The sequence below is a fragment of the Camelus dromedarius genome, chromosome 16 (assembly GCF_036321535.1).
Source record: "Camelus dromedarius isolate mCamDro1 chromosome 16, mCamDro1.pat, whole genome shotgun sequence".
NCBI classification, from domain to species: domain Eukaryota; kingdom Metazoa; phylum Chordata; class Mammalia; order Artiodactyla; family Camelidae; genus Camelus; species Camelus dromedarius.
Genome location: NC_087451.1, coordinates 41,309,426 through 41,333,790, shown reverse-complemented (window position 1 = coordinate 41,333,790; position 24,365 = coordinate 41,309,426). Strand labels below are relative to the sequence as shown.

The 24,365-nt window shown below is 35.6% G+C and overlaps 1 protein-coding gene across 4 annotated transcripts in view; it reads right to left on the bottom strand.

Annotated features, from left to right (window-relative positions):
* The window catches only part of KANSL1 (KAT8 regulatory NSL complex subunit 1), a 164,403-nt gene that overhangs the window by 44,119 nt on the left and 95,919 nt on the right, over positions 1-24,365 (bottom strand). For all 4 annotated transcript variants that reach the window (XM_031468785.2, XM_010981734.3, XM_031468784.2 and 1 more), the window contains 2 exons: positions 14,722-14,863; positions 8,304-8,408 (listed from right to left, as the gene is read on the bottom strand). In XM_031468785.2, the coding sequence (XP_031324645.1) occupies positions 8,304-8,408; positions 14,722-14,863 (247 nt within the window). The remainder of the gene's footprint in view (positions 1-8,303; positions 8,409-14,721; positions 14,864-24,365) is intronic.

Genomic DNA, 24,365 nt, shown 5'->3' with positions numbered 1-24,365 from the left:
GTATGAGTTGGCAATTATTAAACTACTTTATACAGTACTAAGATTGAACAAATAAGTATCAATGAGGAAGGAGAAAGGCTGTGGTGTTACAAGGTGTTAGTATAATCTCATGGTTTTAACATATATACAGATGGGTAGATAACGAAATATGTCTCTGTGTAAGCATGTGTTAGCATACATGCAGTACTTCGCAGCTTTGTCTGCTGAGAAGTCCTAGAAGCAATGATACCATGTAGCAATGAGCACAAACAACTAGTACCAGATCTTGGTTTCAAAACCATGTTCTCTAATAACACAAACTAAGGCTCGAGCAGGTAAAATGTAAGATGAGCCTGTGACATTCTGTGCCAGAAAGTAAATGCTCAAAAAACAAGGGGGGCATGTTGAAAGGACAAGGCACCAAATGAAGGAGGTCTCAATGCCAAAAGCTGAGATAACTGGAGCAAGTGAATAACTAGTAACAGTAAGAGCGTAATCCATGAAGTAAAATTATTATCCATGAAGCCATTCTGAAATAAACAACTGATTGACTAAATAAATGGGGGGGGGGGAACAGCTCTTTCTAATAGAATTCCAATGAACAAATGTAGAAAAGAGAAAATCACCACCTAGCAAACACCACAGTAATAATTGTTGCAGGCAAAACCCGCCAATGGATGGTAAAATTACGGACTAAACTGTAATGAGTAACAGAAATATGCATAGTATCCCCCTCCATAAGATAGTCATTTAATACAAAGGGAAAAATACTAACTTTACAATGGAGAAACCTGGCTGGCACCACCTTACCTAAGTGAAAAAAGCTTCCGCCACCATCATGTACTCCTAATATGGTGCACTGAGAAGGGCACAGTATCACTTCTGTGGTGTTAGTGCAAAACACGCAAAACCTTTAATGACAAAACATTTGGCAACTCCTACTTGAGGAACATTACACAAAATAACTGACCAATACTCTTAGGTCAAGGTCATGAAAGACAAATAACGTGCTTACATACTGGAAGAGACTTAAAGAGATACGATAACTAAATGCAATGTGGGATTTTGGACTAAAAAGGAAGGCATAAGTGAGAAAATGAGTGAAACGAAAAAAATCTATGGAGTCTGTATCAATGTCAATTCCTGGTTTTGCAAACTATTAACACAGGGGAAGCAAGATGAAGGGGGTGTGGGGACTCTGTGTACGACTTCTGCAACTTTCCTGTAAGTCTGAATCAAATTTCATTCACACAAAATCTGCTATCAGTCTACAGCTTCCTATCACCTACAAGAATGAAGTATAAGCTCATTAAAATAAATACAAAATTCATCACGAACTGGCACAATTATCCAAAACTCCATCGCAGAAAAGTATGTGTCGTTCTTCTGTAATGCCAGGCTCTCTCAAGCCTCTTTTACATTATACAAGCAGTATCCTCTCTGCTGGAACTCACTCTCCACACCAGGACTGCGTAAGTACATCATTCCCTATGGAGCTATGTTTCCTGAAGAACTAAGAATTCTTCCCCTGTTATATACCTGTTGGAATAATACGAAGCCGTCAAAGGAGGATATCTGGTTCTGCTTATAGGTGTTTCCTAGACACACAGCGCAGTTTGGAACAACAATGAGCTTTTACCAAACACTGTCATAAACACATTACAGTTTAATAGTTAATTATCAACAACCCTAAAGAAGTAGGAACACAACCACACTCTCCCAAAACCTCTGAGGACCTATGTTACGGCAATTTATTCAAACTTTTAAAAAGTCATATATTGCATATACCAGGTAAGTGACTCAAAAATCAAATCCAAATCCAAATCCAAATCCAGAGAATGCACAACATCAAGAGTGAACTGTAATGTAAACCAAGGACTTTGGATGGTTGTGACATGTCAATGTAGGCTCATCAATTGTAACACACATACTACTTTGGTGGAGGTGTTGACAATGGGGGAGACTACGCAAGTGTGGAGCAAGGTGTACAGGAGAAATCTCTGTACCTTCCGCTCAATTTTGCTGTCAACCTTAAACTGCTCTAAAAAATAAAACCTTAACTTTTAAAAATCAAATACATCATTATTTCTGCTTCAAAAAGCTATGGATAATTAAAAATATAGTCATAGAAGTATTGTGTCAGATCAGATTTTGCCACCAAATGAGTTTGACACAGAACTTAGGAGAAAAAACAATTTTGGTTCTCAGAGATCTTTGGATTTTGGAAATTCAGATAATGCACTAAGGAGTTGTATTATTATTCCTACTTTACACAATAAGTTACGGGAGTGTGAGGAGGTGTCTATGTATATGTTCTATAAATGTCTATCAAGTCAAGGTGATTGGTAGTGTTCTTTGGATCTTTTATATCCTCAACTTTTCATTTATAGTCATTCTATCAATTTCTTAGTGAGGAGTACTAAAATTTCCAAATATGGTTATGGACTTCTCTATCCCTTTAGTTGTATATATGTGTGCTTCATGTATTCGAAGCATCCACCTTTATGACTGCTACATCTTCTTGATTAATTGACCCCCTTACCATTGTAAAATGTCATGTATCTCTGGTAATACTTCTTGTCTTAAAAACTATTCTGCTGATAGTAATATACCTATAATAGCTTTCTTATGCTTACTGTTCATAAAGCATTATCTTTTCCTATCCTTTTATCCCCTAGAGATCTGAGTTTCTAATAGGTATCTTTTGCCTTTAGCTAAAAAAATCCCTTCAACATTTCTTTCAGTGCAGATACTCTGCAATAAATTTTCTCTGCATTTATCTAAAAATGACTTTATTTTGTCAACATTTTAAAAAGATTTTTCTTTTCCTGTACATAGAATGCTGAGTAGGAGGTCCTCCTCTCACTCTTTAAGATTTTTAATGTCTCACTCCATTATTTTCTGTCCTCCATTGTTTCTGATAACAAACATTGATCCTTATCAATGTTTTGTGTAGAATGTATCTTTTCCATCTGGCTACTTGCAGAATTTTCTTCACATTTGATTTTCACGACTTTATATTTCTCATGCTTACTATTGAGTTTCTTAAATCTATAAATTGATCTTTTTCACTTAAACATCCAGCCATTATTTCCTCAAATTTTTTCCCCTGTACCATTCTCTCTCTCCACCTTCTGGAATTAAAATCATATATATTTACTGTTTCCCCAATAAACAGTTCATTTCTGAACATTTTTACGTTCAGTCTTTCTGTTCTTGGGTTTGATAATTTCTACTGATCTATTGTGTTCACTGACACTTTCTTACAGTTTTCAATCTGCTGTTAAGTGTAACTAGTAAATATTTTACTCAGATATAGGAATATCTCAGAGATACTGCAGGTTTGGTTCCAGACCACCACAATAAAGCAAACCACATGACTTTTTTGGTTTCACAGTGTATATGAAAGTTATGTTTATACTATACTGTAGTCTGTTTAGTGTGCTATTATCATCGTGCATTTTTTTAAAAAAGTACATTCCTTAATTAAAAAATACTTTATTGTTAAGAAATGCTAACCATCATCTGAGCTTTCAGTAAGTCAATCTTTTTGCTGGTGTTGTCTCAGAGAATATGGAGGACCAAGGAGAGGGAGAGAGATGGTGAAATGGCTGGTTAGTGGAGCAGTCAGAACATACAGCATTTACTAAGTTTGTTTATAAGGACCGCAATTCGTGGTGTTCCAAAACAATTACAATAACACCAAAGATCACTGATCACCATAACAAATATGGTAAGTAATGAAAAAGCTTGAAATATTGCAAGAATTATCGAAATGTGACTCAGAGATGTGAATGAGCAAATGCTATTGGAAAAATGGTGCCTACAGACTTGCTCAACAGTGTTACCACAAACCCTCAATTTGTTAAAAAACAAAAACAAAAACAAAAAACCACACGGTATTTGTGACACACAATAAGCAAAGTGAAATAAAATGAGGTATGCTCGTATTGTACTTTTCAATTCTACAATTTTTGTTCTGCAAGTTTCATTTGATTTTTTTTTTTTTTTTTGGTTTTCACCTCTGTTGAGATTCCCACATCTGCTATCTTTTTTTTCTTATTGAAGTATATCTGGTTTACAATGCTGTGTTAGCTTCAGGTATACAACAAAGTAATTCACAAAAAACATACACATATCTTTTTCCTCTCACTCTTTTTATAAATTTTTATATGTAATATAAAAAAATCTCACACTTTTATTCAATAAAGTTTTGGAAGACTAGCCACTCTCACCACTTTTGCTCACTATCTTTTACTTTAAATCTTTAAAAGCAGCTAATAAAAATATGTTTAAGTTCTTATTTCCTGATTCCAGCCTCTCAGACATTTCCAAATCAGTTTCTACTGACTACTTTTTCTCATGACTAAGGATCACACATTTTCCTGTTTACTGTGATGTCTACTAAGTTTATGTTATATTACAGACATTGTATATGTTATAGAGACTCAGGATCCAGTTAATTTTCCCTGAACTGTGTTAATTTTTGCTCTAGCAGACAAATTTCTAATTGGCTAGAAGCCAAGTAAACCTTGATTTCATAGCGCTGGTTTTATGCTTTTAAACAGACACATCATGGAGTCTATTTTGAATTTCTCCTTAATTCTATAATGAGTCCCTTTGTCCTGGTAAGTCTTCAACTCCTAAGGCATGAGCCTTCCTTGGTTTCAGTGTAAGGCCCAAGGTGTTCACAAGTCTTGTTGGGATTCGAACTCCAAATTTTGTCTTCCCTGCAGTGGGCAGCCACTACGTTCTCTGTTCAGCTCTTTCAGCCTACAACTGTTCCTCTCTACCAGGCTCTATCTGTATCAAATCCCTCCAGAACATGTGCAGTTGAGGAGTTAGCTCAAGATCTGGGAAGAATTTATAAAGACTGCAGGGCTAAGCTTTTTCCTCCACCAACCCCTCCCACACCCCTACCCATGACTCCCTCTTTGCCATTATTTCTCCCTCAATTTCTGGTTATTTGGCAGCTGTGAGCTCCATCCTCTGACAATATACAAGCCAGTGAGACTGTGGCTCTAGCTGAGTTCAAGTAGCACTGTACCATATGAACCGAGGAGGCCTGTTATCTCTGAGAATACTTTTTGTTTGAATTTTTTTCACCTTCTTTGGTAATTTTTAAGTACATTCTTCACCTACCGAGTAACATGCACAGGCTCTAAGTTAGCTCTTTTTTCTTTTCTTTTCTTTTTTTGCTTATTACTCTTTCTCAGGCAGGGGAAAGAGGACTACTATTTATTCAAGAGAGCAAAGAGGGAAGAGGAAGAGGCAAAGAGTATGTTTCAGAACACTGGAGAGTAACTCTCAAAAGCTTTTTACATTCTCTCTTTCCTGGGATACATTTTTTTGTTCAGAAGGCTTTTAATTTCATATTAGAATTTGTTAGTGCACAGCTGACTATCAGCAGCTACAAAGCAAAGTCAGAGGCCCTTAGTTTCTTTCCTCCACCTACTCTTACCTTTCAAACCTGCCTCTGAGTTAGAATTCAGATGAAGAAGTTAAAAGAAAAATGGGCATTTTTCTAGCAGTTTTCCTTAGATCTTCCCTTCCTTTCCCCCCGGCCTCCTCATCTCAGGGAATATTCCTTGCTTGCATCCATGGCTCAAAAAAGGCTCACTCAGCACCCAGTCTCCAGTTGGGCACCTTTAAGAACACCTTAGTGTCAGCTATATCTGTACTGTGCTCATAACCAAAGCAGACAGATATTGGCTCTGTCAAGAAAGAGTCCTTTAAATCGAAAATAAGGCAAAAATATGATTATGTGTCCTTTCAGCGTAACCCTGGAACATTAGGTAACAGACCCATCCAAAGGCCATATGACTCTCCATAAATTATTTAACTTTGTTTTACTTACTATTTATAATTGATTAGCACCCAGATGTCTTAAGTTGGATGTTTATTTTTAGAATATTGACAAGCTTAAATTCATTTGTGTCTATTTGAAAATATAACTCCAAAGGTTATGACTTTATTCTACAGGACATTAATATCTATTTAAGCTACTGATTAATCTCATTCTAGCAATCTTCCTTTCAATGACCACATACACAAATCAGTATCTGTTATCAAGATACTTTACCTGCCACTATCAGAATTCCCACCTTAATCAGTAAGTCACTATATATTTCTTTAAAAACTATGTCTAACTACTTGGAACTATATTTTGACACCTTAAAAAAGTCCTCTGATTTTCGGTTGTTGTTAATCCCAGTGAGCTTCCAGGAAAAAAAAAAAATACAAAAATAAAACAAAACAAAAAAACACCTCTTACTTACATAATTATTTTAAACCACAAATCTTCACATGTTTTTTAGCGGGGGTAAGGTAACAAATAAAAAAAGGCAATAAATGCTTCCATTGGGTGGGGGGGATAGAGAATAGGGTGGCTAAATGTTAAGTATGATCATTTACCACTGCCCCCGTCAAGTGTGACCTAAGATTTTTTTAAAGCAAAATTTAGAAGACAAGGTGTAATCAATCACTTTTCACAAAAGAAGCTTGATAATAAAAAAGGCAAAATTAAATATGCTTTCCTACAATGAAAAGCTTTGTCTGGCAATTGACATACTAGGCATAGCTTTGCAAATAGCTGGCATTTTTCAAATGGCGAATTACCTTAAAGTCATTTAATGTTTTTTAAGGAATACAGGCTTTGTAGCCCACTCACCTATATAATAAACAATAAAAATGTACTGCCTTCTGTTTCCTTTAGAATGTCAGACACTTGCAGGTTTTTCATAAAGTATGTATACTTTACAAGAAAGGCAGTGGTTAACCTCTCCTCGAAGACATAAAGTGACAGTATATACTTAATTGTTTTCATAATAATTATTTGAATCCAAAAAGCAATCTACTATACAACGTAGAAACTACTGTGGCCAACATAGTGAAGAATGAAGAAGATGATCCTGACCTTCAAGAACCTTACAATCTAATACAGACTATACAAATGCAAGTGGGTAGGGAAAGGGACAAGTCCTTCATGGAGTGGGTACACGTGCACATATGTGAATGCGTGTAACTGTAACAGTGAGAATCTATAAAACAGTGAGAGACTGTCATGTTCTATCTTTCACAAGTGCTGAGGTGAGAGAAAATGGACTGTAGGAGATTACCTGAAAATTTTTGGAATCCCTAAATACTGTACACACAATATATAAATGTCTACATAAAACTTACTCCCAATCACATCTGCCTCAAGCCTCAGGTTTCCTGTACCTATCATGCCACCAGCAATAGCTGACCTTCCAACTTACCCATGTCTTCTCTCTCACTTGTAACCATTTTTTTTATCCTGGTTAGAGCAACCACTAACACAGTTTCACAAATCACTTTAAAAACGTTACGGATTTATTTGGTGGTACAATTTGGCATTCTGCTCTTTATTTAAAACTACCTTCCAGTTAAGAACTATCAATCTCTTAATGTCTTCACATTTATCCCTAGAATCAGCAGCTGGCTTTCTTTTAAGCTCTCTCATTAGGAAAGTTAGCTTCTACAATATCCTGTCAGTTCCTGCTAACAATGATGATGATAATAAAGGAAACAAGCTTTGTTGATGTGCAGATGCAAGGAGACTAGCTGGTTTAACCTACAATTTAAAGAGCCAGCACTGCTTACTAGCCTCTCAAACAAACTACTGTCACAAGACTTTGGAATTTCTAATAAATTAATAACAAGTTATTAACAAGAAATGTTAGTACTCAGAAAAGCCACTGACCTCTTGGGGAAATGTAAAAAGTAAAAGAAATAAATTTTTTTAAAAAGTGTTCTTGGAATTCAGAAGAAAAACAGATTAATGTTGGTGTTTAGAGAATCAGGGAAAGGGAAGGAATCATGGAAGAGAGATCTAAGTGAGGCCCTAAGGACACAGAAGATTACGAAAAATGACAGCTTTATTCTCATTATAAAATTAAAGGGGGTAACTCAGAGAGCATTTTCAATACTGCTTTGAGTTATACCCCTAGTCCACCCCTTTCATTTTATAGTGGTCCAGAAAGGTTACCTTACTTGTCAAAGGTATCAGAGCCACACGGTCTCTTAACTCCCAGTAATATTCCATAATGTCACACTTGCCCTGTGTTGTCTTGAGAGTTAGGAGCCGCTTTCAAAATTTAAACTCAGCTACACAGCTGCAGGAAGGGGCCCTGAGCTGCCCTATTTAGGAATTCAGATCTTAAAATGCCAAAAGTGATAAAAGGGGATACAACAGTCCCCCTCCTTCTGCCAATGTAAAGATCCTTATTACACAGAATAAACTGTGTGCTGAAGCTACACCCTGAATTCTCACTCATTTCCCCTTTTCTGTCTTTTATACTTACCAATTTATCACTCCCATGATCTGTTTTCACCTCAGAACTAAGTGGAAGAAATAAGTCGGCTGTTGTGTGCTCTGGGGGAGGTGCCTCTCCAAGAACTATCAACCCCTGCAAGACAGAGAGAAAAACAGCTTGAGTGGTGCAAACTACAAATTTAATTTAGGAGTTAATATCAAAAGGGTTAGGGGCAGGGAACTGGCTTACAAAAGGCCTTTTCCTTTATCCTATGGTTCTGAAACAACACACACCACCTGCAGCTCTGTTCTCCCAACAGTGGTTTCAACAAAAAGCCTAGCAGTAACCATCACTAAGGCCTAAGACTCAGACCCAAACTTCCTGTTTCTTCCACTTGAATACATGGCTTGTCACCATTTAGCATCTTTTATTCACATCTTCCAGATCTGGAATCTTTATTAGAGTATGGTATTTTATACTATATTACCAACTAGACTATATGTATTAACAGCAGCAATGTAGTTTTTCTAGTTAACCTGATCACAAATGTGGATTAAGGATAACCAAACAGGAAATACTACAATAGTAAATGATGGGCTAAACCCCTGTATCTGAGCAACCACAACCACTGGGTGAAACAAAGGTGGAACAGTCCCTACAGAATAATAGAAATCAAGAACTTAAAAAAAAAAACAAAAGTAAAAACAAAAAATGCCCCACTGTTCCACAGGCAACTGTTTCTCACAAGCATAAATATTACTCCAGATTAGGTTCTTTCTTGACAATTTCAAACTCAGATCTTACATTCATTTCAGAAAATAAAAAGTGTAAAAAGAAGTTTTAAATGACTCCACAAATTCTCTCCATAGCCAGCATGGGCCCAGTTTGGTAAACACAGAAGTTAGCTTACCGTGAAAAACAGAAACACATGAATCCCCTATGAATGCAAGCAGAGGTGACCAAAATCACGTTATGACAGTGTGTTACAGATAAGAGACTGGGATGCAAGTGACCAGGGCTTTGTGTGTCTTTGGTCTCTTTCGCTGGGCTAGAAAATAAGGAGATCTGACTGATAAGAAGGTCTTAATTTTGTATTAGAATCACTTGGAGAACCTTATCAAACTACACCTGCCCAGGTCCAACATCAAATCTACTCAGAATCTCTGGTGAGAAGAGCTGGGTATTTTATATTTTAAAAAAGTTCCCCTGATTAGTCCTAATGCAAGCTCTAAATTGAAAAATACCAGACTTGATCATCTTGATTCAGCAGCATCAGAATTCCCCAGAGAACATTCTAAAATACAGATTTCACAGCCTAAAGACTTTGTATCAATTTGATTTCCCTAGGCCATTATGTTATTGGCTCTTATGATCCAATGAACCAGATGATCCCATCCCTAGGGGTCTTTTTAACTCAAAAATCTCTATCAGAAAACAGCCCACTACTCCCTGAAAGCAAGCGAAACAACAGTTACCTACTTAGGAATAAGACTATACCTAGCCTATGCAGAAAATGAAGGCCAGGAGTCTCACCCTTCACCTTCTGACTCCCTAAATCAGAACCAGGATCATGTCTGGACTGCCCAGGCCTAGAGAACCCCGAGATCAGGACCAAAGGAACCGGGAAGGGTCGCAGCTGCATGTAGTTGTTAACATACTCTTATAAATTATTCCTCTGTGGAAATACAAGTCTATCCCACACAAGCCCCTCCACCTCCCCAAAAGGAAGGAAAAAAAGAAAAAGAAAAAGGAAGAAATGGGAGAAGCAATTGTGTTAATAAGCCTGATTACAAAACAGGGCAAAAGAAAGCAAGCAAAAAGTAAAGAAAAAAAACAAGTTACATACTTAGGTTAACTGCTTCTCCTTTACCAATTTCAGATAATACATGGAGTCAAAGTACAAGGGAAAAAACAACAAAAACCCCACCACCACTTCATTTGTAAAACAGAATTAAGATGCAATTTCACATACTCACTCTCCTATTTCATTCTAAATAGGTCTTTCTTCCCTACTCATCTTAACATAAATCAGTGACCTCACTGTAAAGCACTTCCACAAGACTATCCTGGGGCTACCTAGATGAGACATAGCTGTCCATAAGGCCTTATAGCTCTATTAAGATGGAAACTTCAACTGCTTTACCTCAATTTTGAAGTCAGGTGTTCTAGGTTACTGCTATTCCCATTCAGCAGCTTTTCTATCCAGAAGTTTCACTGCATTTTCACCTCTCATTCCCAATAACATTTCCATTCTTAGCAAGTGGTGTGTAATTTGACAGATCAGTCAGAAGAAGGGATAAAAAATTATATAATTAATGTTTTGGACTAGATGTCAATGTTGAAAACTGTGCTAAGAGAAAGAAGTCCCCTTTAACAACAGAACTTGCCTGGTCCCTTTGCTTTCCCCTCAGTTTTATTTACCATGTGTGAAATTTCAATGAGTATGTACAAGAGAAATGATGAAAAGGCTCCAACAGCAAATGTGTCAGAAAACGCTCTGGAGTCAGATAAATAGCCCAGAGTTGAAATTTAGCTCTGCCACTCTGTGCATTAGCCAACACACATGAATATACCTGTATGCAGTACACACTTAAGGTACAGACATTATTTTCCTTTCTTGGTCTAAGACATAGGAGCATCTCTAAAAAAAAAATAAGCTGACTTAATATGAAAGTTGAAACATAACAGTACAGAGAAGACTATAAAGGAACTCCTAGTAACTGTATCCCTTCTCCGAAGAGCAGCAAGAATCATTCTCAAAAGAGACTCTAAAAACTGACTTAGCTTGGAAGGCCGTACTTGAACTCTGAAAGAAATTGATAATCATCTAGCAGTAGTTCTCAAATACTTTCTTTTTTGGAATATGTCACTTTAAGAAAGTTAACATGCTAGAAAATAAATCCTTAAAAAGAGAAAAAGAAAGCCCTACTCTCCAATTCCCCATCCAAAGACAAATTATAACTCTACAGTTGACCACAAAACCTAGATTCATCTCATGAAAAGGCTTGTACAACCGTGGCAACTGGGGTAAATTTTGGAGCAGGATGGGAAGTGGGAGCATCATCCACTACTAAAATACAGGAGTTGGGGTTTAAAAATCTCATATCAAAAACTCAAAAATTGTTACGCACCTAAAACAACAGCTAACTTGAGCAACAGAGTCAAATACTCGAATTTCTCTGCCCTAACTTGGTTATATGGCCATGAACAAACTACTTGATCTCTCTGACCCGCTATTTATCTTTAAATTTGTGACTAACAGTAAAATACTTAGTACAGTGTCTGGTGTATAGTAAATGCTCAAAGACTTCTATTATTATAGTGATACATGAAGATCAAATGCATGTCAATATATCTTTGAGAGAAATTCCATTGCTTATTTGTTATACTGGGTTGTAGAGTGTTGTCCCCCACCCCACATCAAATTTATGCCACCTCTGCAGGGCATAAACAGGGTCTTTGCAGACATAATCAGGTTAGGGCCCCTTTAGTGTGGGCCCTAAATCCCAGTATGACTGGTATCCCTATAAGAGAGAAATCTGGAGACACAGTGAGAGAGAAGATGCCTATATGAAGATGAGGGCAGAAGTTGGGAGTGATGCAGCTATAAAGAGAGAACACCACGGATTGCCAGCAACCACCAGAAGCTTATAAAAGGCAAGGAAAGACTCTTCATTAAAATCTTCAGAGGAAGTATACAGGCCTGCCTACACCTTGATTTAATTCCAGCCTCTAGAACTGTGGGACAAAAAATTTGTTGTTTTAAGTTTACCATCCAATTTGTGCTATGGCAGCCCCAGGAAACTAATACATTTGTTTTAAAAAGACATCAGATAACTATAAATGTTTAATAAAGCTGTGAATATTCTTGATATATTACTTATTGAGATTATCATTCTACTTTTATACTTCCTGTCAGAATTTTATGACATTGTGTATTCATACTAGAGACAAAGAAAATGTACTATAATCTAGAATGCCTTATGTTATAGACCATGAAACTGGGGCTTAGAAATGTTTAGTGATTTTTCTTCCCAAGGTTATGGTAGCAAAGCCAGGACTAGAAACAAAAGATTACCAAGTCCAATGTTTCTCTAATACATTCTACCCTGAATGGTGAAACCTGTGGATAATCAATATATACACAAAACTTCAAAATAACTACTTTCAAGATACTTAGAAATATCTAAGACTTTTGAAAGTTTCCCCAAACTTCTGTCATTACTGCTGAGTTATGAGCCAAAGAACAAAGCAGGAACCAAAAGTGAAAACTTGATTGCACACAGCTAGGTAGACTATAAACTAAGATATACTACCAAAATACTTCTCTGAAGTATGCATCAAAAGCATAAAAGTATCCACGCTGTGACTTAGGTAAAGATGTTTACTATAGCATGATTTACAATATAATTTTAACAAAGAGCATAACTGAAATAGTCAACCAGAAAAAGTAATAGAATGTAGCAAACAAAAATAACGCTTCCCCAAAAAAGTAACAGGAAAATGTTCAGGGTTCATATGTAACATGACTATGCTTAAGAAATTATTTATGTGCAAAGAAAACACAAGTAGTGGGAGAAAATATGCTCAAATGTTCATAGTGGATTAATTTTGAGTTTCGGTTCTGCTTTTTGGGAAAAAGGGTCAAAAAGAGACTTTTCATTCATTCATTCATTTTGGAGTTTAGGTTTATAGCAAAATTGAGATAAAAGTACAGAGAGAGCCCATATTTTTTGTCTTTTTAGACTTTTTATTTTCTTAGTTTCCTAAGAATTGATAAACAGTATTTCATCAATTCTAAGATAAACTTTTTCACATCTCAACGTCTTCTAAATCAGGATGCATCTCACTTTACCAGAAATCATTTCTTAGTGGCACATAACACAATGGTGCATTTTACAATCCATAACATTGTTGAGTTTGTGAAATATAGTAGTTACATAATGAGGAACTAACATATACATATATATAAACACATAATACATATAATTACATATACATGTAAAATAGATAAAGCAACAGATATTATTATCACTGTACTAATCTCAGTTACTACTGAGAGACTCTAGTTCTCAAATACTGAAATTCCCACTTAACTACTGGCTATAAAAACCTAGCCAGAGACACTGAAGAGGTGTCCCTGACAGAGCAAGGCTGTTTTTCTCCCCAGAATAGGCATATCCAGTCATCTCCTAGATGTTGTTATAATCATTTCAGCTCACATTCTACAAATATCACTTAATTTCCTTTGTGAAGAAGAGCTAAGGAAAGCATATTTACCACCCTTGATGAGTATTTTCACATTTAATTCCTCACTTGCTCTAGCTAATTTTTAAGAAGTTAGTTAGGATCTAATGTGTTCCCCACCCCAAGGGAACAAATTATTTAGGAAAAAAAAAAAGTTAAGTCCTCCAGACTTTGCCCTCAATTATAATATGCTCTTCTGAGCTTTTGGAGAATTACATATAAACCCATTTTGAAAAGAAGCTCGAAGAATGCTCCAGCGAAATGTCTGGTATAAAAGCTTACATGATATACACAGGAGGCTGCAGGACTTATACTTCAAACTCTTACCTTTTTGTTCATCTTGTCAGTTAGTCATCCTTTAACTTTCGTCCTACTAATTAATGCATGCAGTTCACAGTATAGCAATTTCCTTAAGGCTCTGACCAGCACCAAGGTAGGACAAAAAAGTGTTGTGACACTTATGAGCAGGAGACACTTCATCTAGACCCATGTGTTCTGTCACGGAGCTCACTGCATCAAGCTAGTAATACACAAAGCAGCCTGCAAGAACATAAGCTCCAAGAAAGGACGCTTTTAATTTTACTACTGTGACTCCACTAAGGAGAAAAGCGCTGGTACACAGTAGGCACTCAACTGTTAGTTGAATGGACTTCTTTTCCATGTACATCCATCCCTCAGTCAAACCCAAAATAAGCAGAGGACATTTTTCAAACTTGATTTTTCAAAAGAAAAACTACACAAGCATCACTGTCAAAGATAACAGCTGTATGGTAAGAATCAGTCCTCTGCAAACAACAGGATATGGGAAAATGAAAATCCTCATCACCAGTGCCTAATCTTGCCTGAATGAGATTTCAGAAAAACCCTGAAGCAAAAAAATAAGATGGCAATTCGCAGTCATCACCACTTTTCTATAAATATAACAAATATGACAGTTATGATCAATGGCTTACATTATAGTGTCTTTTTTTTTTATGTTCCCTATGAGCCCAGATATGCAAACTGCTTTGTTCTAAACCCACGTTCTAATTTAACATTATACTCTAACAGTGTTGTCTGCACTATACTAAGTAACATCAGGCTCTTAAACAAATTAAACTACTGTATCAGATCATATTAAATCATTCTCTGACATAGTTAAAAGTTATTGAGGGATGGGGAAAAAGGATTAATGGTAGTTTTTAGCTGGGCTGAGAAAGACCAGACACTTATCCCTTACCTTATTAGCACGTATCTGTTTGTAAATATCTGTTTGCTGCCGAATTCGATATTCCAAGTCAGAAACATGAGCCTGAAGCCAGTTCCAGCGGCTGACAATAGCTGCTCGGTCTGCAGCCCATCTCCATTCTGACCTGCGCCTCCTAAAAGGAAATAAATTGAGTGAAATTCAAGAGTAGCAGAAATATTTATACCAAATGGGAGTGGGAGGGTTTTAACGTCCAAACACCCCTATACAGACCAACTCTAGTATCAAGAAAATCTCAAGATGTGTCACCGGACACGTGGGGATATAACTCTTCACAGGTAACTTCCCAAATTAACTAGCTGAAACTGCCTTCTAGTATCCTGATCCTGTGGCAAACAATTTTCTTTATCACTTTAATTTCTCAGGAAATTGAAATATTTTCTACTTTATGACATATAAGGAATAAAGATTATCTACACAGAAAATCCAAGACACCACAAATTATTAAAGGTAACCAAGAATTCAGCAAAGCCGCTGAGTAAAAGATCAACATACCAAAATTAATAGTGTTTGCAAGTGCCAACAAACAGAAAATACTCAATTTTTGAAAAGCACGATTCACAATACCAACAAATGCTAATATTATACACAAAAGATCTTTGCAGAGAAAATAAAACCTGAAAAACTTAAGAGACCTACATAAATGGTGAGATACATTTTTTTAAGATGGCAATTTTTATATCTATAAATTCAAATAAGCTCTGATCAAATTTCCCACAAGGGTTTTAATGGAAGCTTACAAACAGATACAAAAATCCACATTGAAAAAAAACACTAGAGAAATTCTAAGGAAAGTATGATGAAAACTCACACTTCAGACTCAATGTAAAGCTATGGTAATTAAGGCAGTCTAGAAAGACAAAAACACCAATGAGACAGAATACAGAACCCCCAAACTTAGAACTGGAATATAACAGATGGCCATTCATCTCAGTGAAGAAAGACTGAATTATTCAATAAATGGCCTTGAGATGCCAGTTCTTCAGATGATTCTTTATGATACATTCCTTAATTTTGGCATTCCTAAAGCTGAAAAGCCAAACTCAAAATTTAGTTAATTTTCAACATACTACATAAGACATAATAAAGTTAAAAGCAAGCTACTGGTTGGTAGAAGATATCTGTAACACACATAACTAACTAAAGATAAAACATCAGAATATATAATAGAACTCCAAAAAGAGGTTAAAAAAAAGACAATCTAACAGAAGATGACTAAACAGAAAAGTCACATAAGAGATATCCAAGTGGTCAATGAATACATTAAAAAGTGCCATGCCTCATTAGATTCTGGTTAAAATATTAGGTCAAATATTAAGAAGTCATTTCAAACCCAGAATGGAAAAACCAAGTGTTGGTGAGATGAGGAAAACAGCAATTTATACATTGCCAAAAACAATAAAAAGTGGCACCATCACTTTTAAAGAGTTAATTTGTAAACACTTGGCTAGGTGGAAGATGTGTATACCCAACCATCATGAAATTCTACTCCTGAGAACATAATCTACATATCTGCACGAAGAAGCAGGTTCACTGCAATAGTTTGTAATAACTAAAAATTAGTTACAATCTAATTTGCTAATGTAGGGAAGCAGATAAACTATGATTTATTCCGTTAATGGATTTTTCTATAGCAATAAAAACAAATTAACTAGAACTATCTGTATCAACATGACTATCTCAGAAGACAATGTTGAATGGAAAAGCATAAAAACTAAATTATTAATAAGCTAAACAAAAATAAGTACTATTATTGATACATACAAGCAGTAAAGGAATTTAATGGAGTATTGTTTATCAACTTAATTATTACTGTATGTGTCAACAAGACTAAATGTCAACTATGTGGAAAGGAAAAACTATAAAAGTCTGATAGAAAATAACAACATTTTCATATTAGAGGGGGTATGTGGCATCTGGTATATTCAGTAACAAAAATATTTTATGATCTTCCACAAAGTTCTATTTCAAGAAAGAAGCCACAGTCATACTGCCCCTTAGTCCCATCTCCAAACAGGTTATTCATACTCACTACTACAAGTTTTAAGTGAATGTAAGTGAACTTTAACACAGTCTACTGATAGGGTGAAATACAACATAATGAAAGAGAACAAATCTAACCACGCTAGGGTTGGAATGAGTTAATACTTAATCATACCACAATAGTTAAGACCAAGGGTAGCAATGATATTTTACTGTATGTGGTCCAAATATAAGCCATTCAAGCCAACTATTGTGATAAAGTACTACCCAATTATTTCTCTTTAGAAACAGACATTTTAATAGTTCCCTGATCTTGATGGGATCAGCACAAGATATAAACATACTCTCTTTTTTAAGTACTGTTGTCTGGGTCAATGCCAGCTGCAGATTGAGTTCTAGCCCAAATTCAGGAAAGAACTCAGCAAGTCAAATATAACCTCTGGATCATTCTGGAACTATAAAAATGTCTCCTCTTTTCTAAAAGAGGCAAAGCTAGTTAACACTTATATCTTATTTTCAACTTCCATTGCTCTTCAAGGTTTGCAACCTTCCTGCAGAATCTCTTAGTTTTATAGGTTTATTTCATTTCTGAAACTACCACAGTATCAAGTCCCATCTATCACCATCTAGTAACAACCTCGGCTACCTCTCCTACGTCACGGATTACTTCTCCAAAACAGATTCTTCTCAAACCTTATTTCTTCCTGACAATCTTACGTGTAACGAACCACACAGGGACTCTGCTTCTTTACAAATCCCAAGTCTTCAAGGAAACAATAAAGTAGAAAGGGAGTCAAATATCATAAAAGGCAGCAATTTGAAGCCAAAAAGTGATTAATAAAATTAACACAACATCCATTTAATGACAGTTTATTTATTCACAGACAAATTTGTTTTAACAACTGACAATGGCTAGCCAAAATAATACTCTAATGTAAAAAACGAAAGCAAGGGAAAGATGATTTCTTGGCCAATTTGCAGCACTTCCTCCTTAGTCACCCTTGATGGACAAAGAATCCTGGCAGTCTCTCCCAATGATCTTGAACTTAGCTCATAAGCTTTCTCATGAAAGTGTTCCAGGACACCAAGCACTCAAAATTGGCAGGAAAGATGAAACCTACTGTTATTTCTGAATTTAGACACATTGTAACCAAAAGAATTTTTCTCTTTTTCTTTCTTGTTTGATGTCAACGAAAAAAAGAGAAAGAAACCAAAACATTTTAAATGCTGTGTGAAAGTCTGAGAATACAAAAGAAAATTCCTTAAAACATTTCTTTTCTCAAGAACTTCGACAAATACATTTCTTCTTTTGATATTAAGGAACACCCCTTTTCAATTTTCTTAAAGTCAAAACTAACAGGTCTGCTATACAAGTATTCTTCTAAATAACAACGTAAAACCAAGCCTCCTAATATTTTTGGTGAAGGGGGAGATTGGCTAACAAACTAATTAAAGACAGACAGCATCTAGGCAAGATTGCAACCCCCAATTTATGAACAGGTTTCATTCTACAAATACATTTGTCATGATAGTTTTGAGCTGGAAGTGATTTTCAGCAGGAAACATTAACAATTTTGTAATTAATGAAAAATGGAAGACCTCACCCCAAGTGTCCAAAAAGTATCTTGTGTTCAAAAATACCAGCAAAATGAACAGAAAGCTGAACTGTTAACAGTGAGAGGTGTGTAGTTAGCAAGTCTGAGGTGAGCTGTGAAGATGTTACCACATCCCAGTGACAGAGTAGCATACCACAAAACACAGTGCAAGAGTAACACCTTCAAGCATAAGAGCTTATGTCTTCTTTTTCTTTAACAAAAGCAGCATGCCACAGAAACTCAGTTTACCAGAGGCAGAAGTGGATGTCGCCCCAAATATTCAAAATGTAAATTTACTACTCTGATTATTTACAGCTCAAAAACAAGAGACACTGATTTAAAAGTAAGGTCATGCTTAAATAAAACTTCAAAAAAGAACATGTGACTAAGGTTGCAGAGTGATACTTAATGCAAACAGAATGATGAACTGGTTTCTAATGTAGTCATTATCAATAATGAAAAAGATGTAGGTTCCAACACTGAAGGGTCTTTTAATCCATATTTTGTTCCTTGCTTTTATAAATGTTTTATTGGTAAGTCTCCTTTGTCTGCATGTGCTGTATAAAAATCCATTAAACTTTCACACAATGATTTTTTGTCACCTAAATGCAGGAAGATACAGTACCAATATTTGCTTTTCTAATACCACCTGAATAGCAAATTTTAATGATGCCAGCTGTGTACCAGTATTTATTTATATAAAATAGTGTATGTTGTATAAATAGATTTCTTTTTTAGCTATGTGGACTTAATCTTTAATAGTTCTTTTTATAGGGTTAATAGAATATTACCACATATCCAGAACTTAAGATGTTCCATGGGCTCTAGGAATAATTATTTACTTGAACAAAAAATCATTTCCTCTAAAAAAGAGCTGTTATATTTATAAACACTTTAAAGCTAAATAGTGGGAAGTACTGAAAAAGTTAGGGCTCAGGTTACATGTTGGCCAATGTAGGAAACAAAAAGGGATTTAATTTTTGTTTTTAATTCTTTAAAATCATCTTGAAGTGTAATATTAATGGAAATGCTTCATTAGAAGAGGACAAACAGATCAAACACAGGGACTTTGGTGTAAGGAGATTTAATCCTCTTAAGTGTGAGGACCAAGCTACTTCTAATTTTATTACAAATTAGAAATTATCCATTGAATTTTCAAAGGTGTCAATGATAAAACCTTTTCTTCTGCACCTTAAGAATCACTTAACTCAGAGATGGTTATCACTAACTTTGCTAAAAGAAAAGCACCAAGAAATATAATTTCTACTAACACAGAGAAAAAATAAAGATTTGCAATACTATTCCCTTTACTACCAACTGTCAGTAAGTTCAACAAAAGGTATTAATAATCCTAACTCTTTGTATTTGATAAATCCTATCTTCTATGCCTATAGCACTGCCACAGACAGCAGTGGTAGATATTGTACTTCCTTTTCTCAAAAATAAACTACAACAAAAGCTGATTTATCTAACAGTAACACTGAAGCTAGGCACTGAACCATGTCAAACACCTGACCTAGCACTGCCTTTAAGTCACTTAGCTCTTTTCCAGGATGGGAAAACTTAAAGTTCAGTTGAACAATGTCAGTGGGTTATACTTTTCCCCGATCTAGAAATCTTTAAAAATCTCATTAAAGTAACCATACGCTGCAAAGACCAGATGGTGGTAATTCCATCTTCGGTTCTGATTTCAGCCCTATCTCTAATTCTTTCCTTTTATGCAAACAAAGGTTCCATTAACAAGATAAAAGTAAAATGATTGTTCACAGCAAGTTATACAGTACAATGTTCAATCAAAAACTGTGACAGAGTTCTGTGCTACCTGCAAATGTGCAAAAAAAATTCTGTCATCTCTAAGGTTCTTTAGATGACTTATAAAACCAATAAAACAGAGTAAGTAAAATTGAGATCATCCTTGAACATTCAGACCACACAGTTGCTAGATTCACAGTATCCAGGGTTAAGAGTTAGCATCACTATGGGACAAGAACAGAAAATCTTGACATCACTAAGGGTCACATAAAAAATGTGTACTTAAAAGAAAATGTATACTTAAAAAAATGTGTACTTAAGTATTAACTATCTAGCTCAAAGGTAATGTGAAAAGAATAGGTATAAGAGCAGGAAGACAGGCTTAAGCCAAGTTCTCGCTCCTGTTTACTTTGTATGATCCTACACATGTAAACTGACCTCTGGAAATAACAGCAACATCTGCCTCACAGGACGTGGCCTTCATAAAATGATGGAATCCTAACTGCAAAGTACAATATGTGTATTAGAAAAGAACAATTATTAAATAAATTTGAACCTTAGATTCCAATTCCATATCATAAAAGATACAAAAGAGAAATAAAGAGATGAAAAGAAATCTCTAAGAGGCAGATAATCAGGAAATAGGTGTTTTCAGTTAGTTATGAATTCTGAGAGTTTCTTGGGTGTTGGGCTTCACAGTCATGTAAAGAAATTCTACTCTGAGCAGGAAATTCAACGTAGTTCATTAGAACAGACACTCTATTCAGCCACAACTTCAATTACATTACGTGCCACCCCCACCCAACTGATAGAGATGAAGGAATAAAGTAGAGGACAGGGTGGGGGAAAAACCTAATTGTCTAGCACCAAATATCCCACATGTTTTAGCTGTAAAGTAAAACTTATATAGATGAGAATGGCTTAAGAGACAGTTTGTACCTGTCACTCTAACCAGGTTACATCAGCTTTCCAGAGATGTCTGTAGCAATAGGAAACCAACCAACGTACCAGAGCCAACTCTAAATTGCCAATTCATCCTGATAAAGCCTAAGGGAGTTGAACACTTAACCCCTTTGTCTTACTGTTTAAACCAGATTATCTCTGAAACTGAAATGAGATTTGTCTATTCAGGCAGATTATTTCAGCTAAGCTTTCAACTCACCAGGAATTCTTCCTCCCTTCTGCCCTCCGTTTAACAAATATTTAAGCACCTATAATTTACCAGGAATTATACTGGGTGCTGGGGATACAATAAAAATAAACAAGAAGGGTGACTCATTAAGCTTAGAGTTTAACGGGGAAAACAATCATGCAAAATGTGAGATAAGAGATCGTAAGTATCACATCAGATTTAGATTGGATGATCTGCAAGATTTCTCTATGGTATAAATATTTTAGCCTGAGCTCCAAAGAGTAAGTTAGGACCTGGACAAGCAAACTAGCCAGGATAAGAGGTATGGGTAGGGGATTTGGAGAGGTATAGAAGATCCTGAGCGTTGTGGTATGTCTCAGAAGAAGAAACAACACGTATACAGGTTAAGTGGAGCTCAGACAGTGAACAAGGGGGAGAATGCACGGGAGCTGACACTGGATATAAGTAGGTAGGGCCAGATCATACAGGATTGTTATCTATGTTAATTTTATGAAACAATATAAGGAGTCCTGATCTTGGCCTATGTTCTTTCATTTATCTTGGAACTCGTATTTTAAATGAAAAAATTTCAAATACAAGCTAAGGGATGTAATGAACTCCCACATTACCATCAACTATCAACTCCTGGCTAATCTTATTTCATCCAAAACATCTATTACCCCATCCCCACAGATCAATTTTGAAGCCAATCCCCGTCATAAGATCACTACACCTGTTTTTTAAAAAAAAAAAAAAAACATATATATATAAAAGATAAATTCACTTTACATACACACATACTTTTGTAATCGAAAAAACAGTAGTTCTTTAATGTCAAGTACCTAATTATTGGTCAGATTTCCTCAATTGTCTTAATTGTCTGGTCCAAATCAAAGTCAAATAAGATCCACAACTACATTTGGTTAATACATCTCAAATTTGTAAAAAGTTTCTTCCTTTTTGCCTCGCAACTTATTTGTGGAAGAAATAGAGCTCTCTGTCCTTTAGAATTTTCCACACTGTGAATTTTGCTTGTACTCTTTCACAAAGCCCACACTTTTGAATTTTATAAACTGACACTGCCAAACTATCTTTTGTTATTTATTATTCTGTAGATCAGCTGATAAGTTATTTGTACATTCAACTTTTTCATGTTTGAGATATATACTAAAAAAACACACCCAACCTTTAAAGAAATACATAAGGTACTTCACATTCTTAATGCCTGTATGTCAAACTTTTTATTAATCATGGTAACATATACATAATATATAATACATAACCTGCCAGGCACAATTAAAGTCAGAAACATTATAATTCTCCAACACAGACCCTCAGCAGTCCTAAGGCCTATCTGTTTGTCCTATGTGAGTCTTCAATTTGAAAATACACAGGAGCATCTTGTATCCCTAAAAATCACCTCCCTCTGGGAAAGTCTTCTGGTGAACTGGAACTCACAATTCATTACTTTGTATTCTTCAAGCTTAGTGTGATCCCCAAGTCATGTCATACATATGACTGACTGGTCTTCAACTAGATTATCCATGCCTTCTTATAGGCACCACCTACCATGTGTTTTAACTATAAATCAATTTTCTATATCTGCATACATGTAGTTTACAATTAGGGAATTTCTAAGAAGTATAAAAAATATGAGACTCACCTAGCCAATGGCTTGTCCTGCTTAATTTTCAAACTTGAACACCTATCTGAAATCTGAAAGACCTGAATGCCTTAGACATACTGAAGTGTCCTTATGGAGACAAATTTAGCATTACAAAGACTGATGGAAGGGGCATATAGTTCTGTGGCTAGCTATAGAACTGGACATGGAATCTGAGCATGAACATTCAGAACAAATTACTAGCCTAGTTACTGTGCCTTTATTAGAAACCAGGTCTGCTATGTTTCTAGAGTAAAGTAAAATGACATAGTTAATACTGAAAGGCTCCCAGTTATTCAAAGAACTGCTAGTTCAGAGTGGCTCTGAGGAGTGAACCAATCAAATCTCTGCCTATGTTTCTGCCTAGAGAATTCATCTTTTTAGAGTAGATTCCATTTTAGAACCTTTCAAAAATCAAACCCAAGGTTAGAAAATTCAAGTTCTGTATGTGATACTAATTCCTCCTTTGAAAATCCTAAATAGTTAAGTAATCCCATTCACTCAAAAACCATAAAGTATAAGAGTAGCTATTATTTGATCCATCTTACTCACCAAGGCAAGAGACTGACAAGGATCGTATCTTACAACTTAAAATACCTACTGTTAAGTGGCATAAGACTCAGAAGCTTCTCACAAACATTACAATTAAGATTGAAAGAAAAACAATCCTCCTCTCTTAAGCATTTATTCCCCAACTCCCCAGCCCTGGGCTCCTTTAAGGAGAGTGAGAGTAGAAAAGCACAATGTATTCAGAGGGAGGAAGAAGGGGGAGGGAGAACAACATCACTTCTTTTTCCAAGGCTGGGAACTTGTCTCTGGCTATCTCTACAACAATCAAAGACAATTTTATATTTAGCGCCAAAGATTAACTGTAGTATAATAATAGAATGCCTATAGAGAAACATTTTTCTCCTTACTTTAAAAATAAAATAGTTTGTTAGAAAGAACATAACAAACACTAAATTCTAAATCCTGGCCCTGCCATTTAGCTAGCTACTATCACAGAGCCAGCTACTGAAAGATGAAAAAACAAAAGTTCTTATTAATGTCAACCTCCAGGAGTGCTGTTCCAACTTTAGTGTATGTTAAGAATTATCTTAGAGTTGAAGTGAGTCCCAGGGATCTGCCTGAATAAAAAGCCTCATAGATAGTTCTTATGCAAGAAATATGTTAAGAACATACTTTCAGAAATATTATTCAGAGCTACAGAGGTTGAGGAACAAAGGATACGTCTTCAAGAAAATTAAGTTGAATCAAAAATCAATTTGTTAGTTAATTTACCAGTTCTTAAAAATAAGTAGAACTTCTGGTCCAGGCAAGATGCTGTAGACTCCTTTCTCCTAGTTCATCCCTGCTAAATCCAACTATAAACCCTGGAAATAATCCAAGAGGCAACTCAAGAAAAACTGAAAGGTGCAAAGAGGAAGGTGAACTGGTTAGGGACATCAGGACTAGAAGAATAACATAGAGGCAAGGCATCTAAAAAATTCCA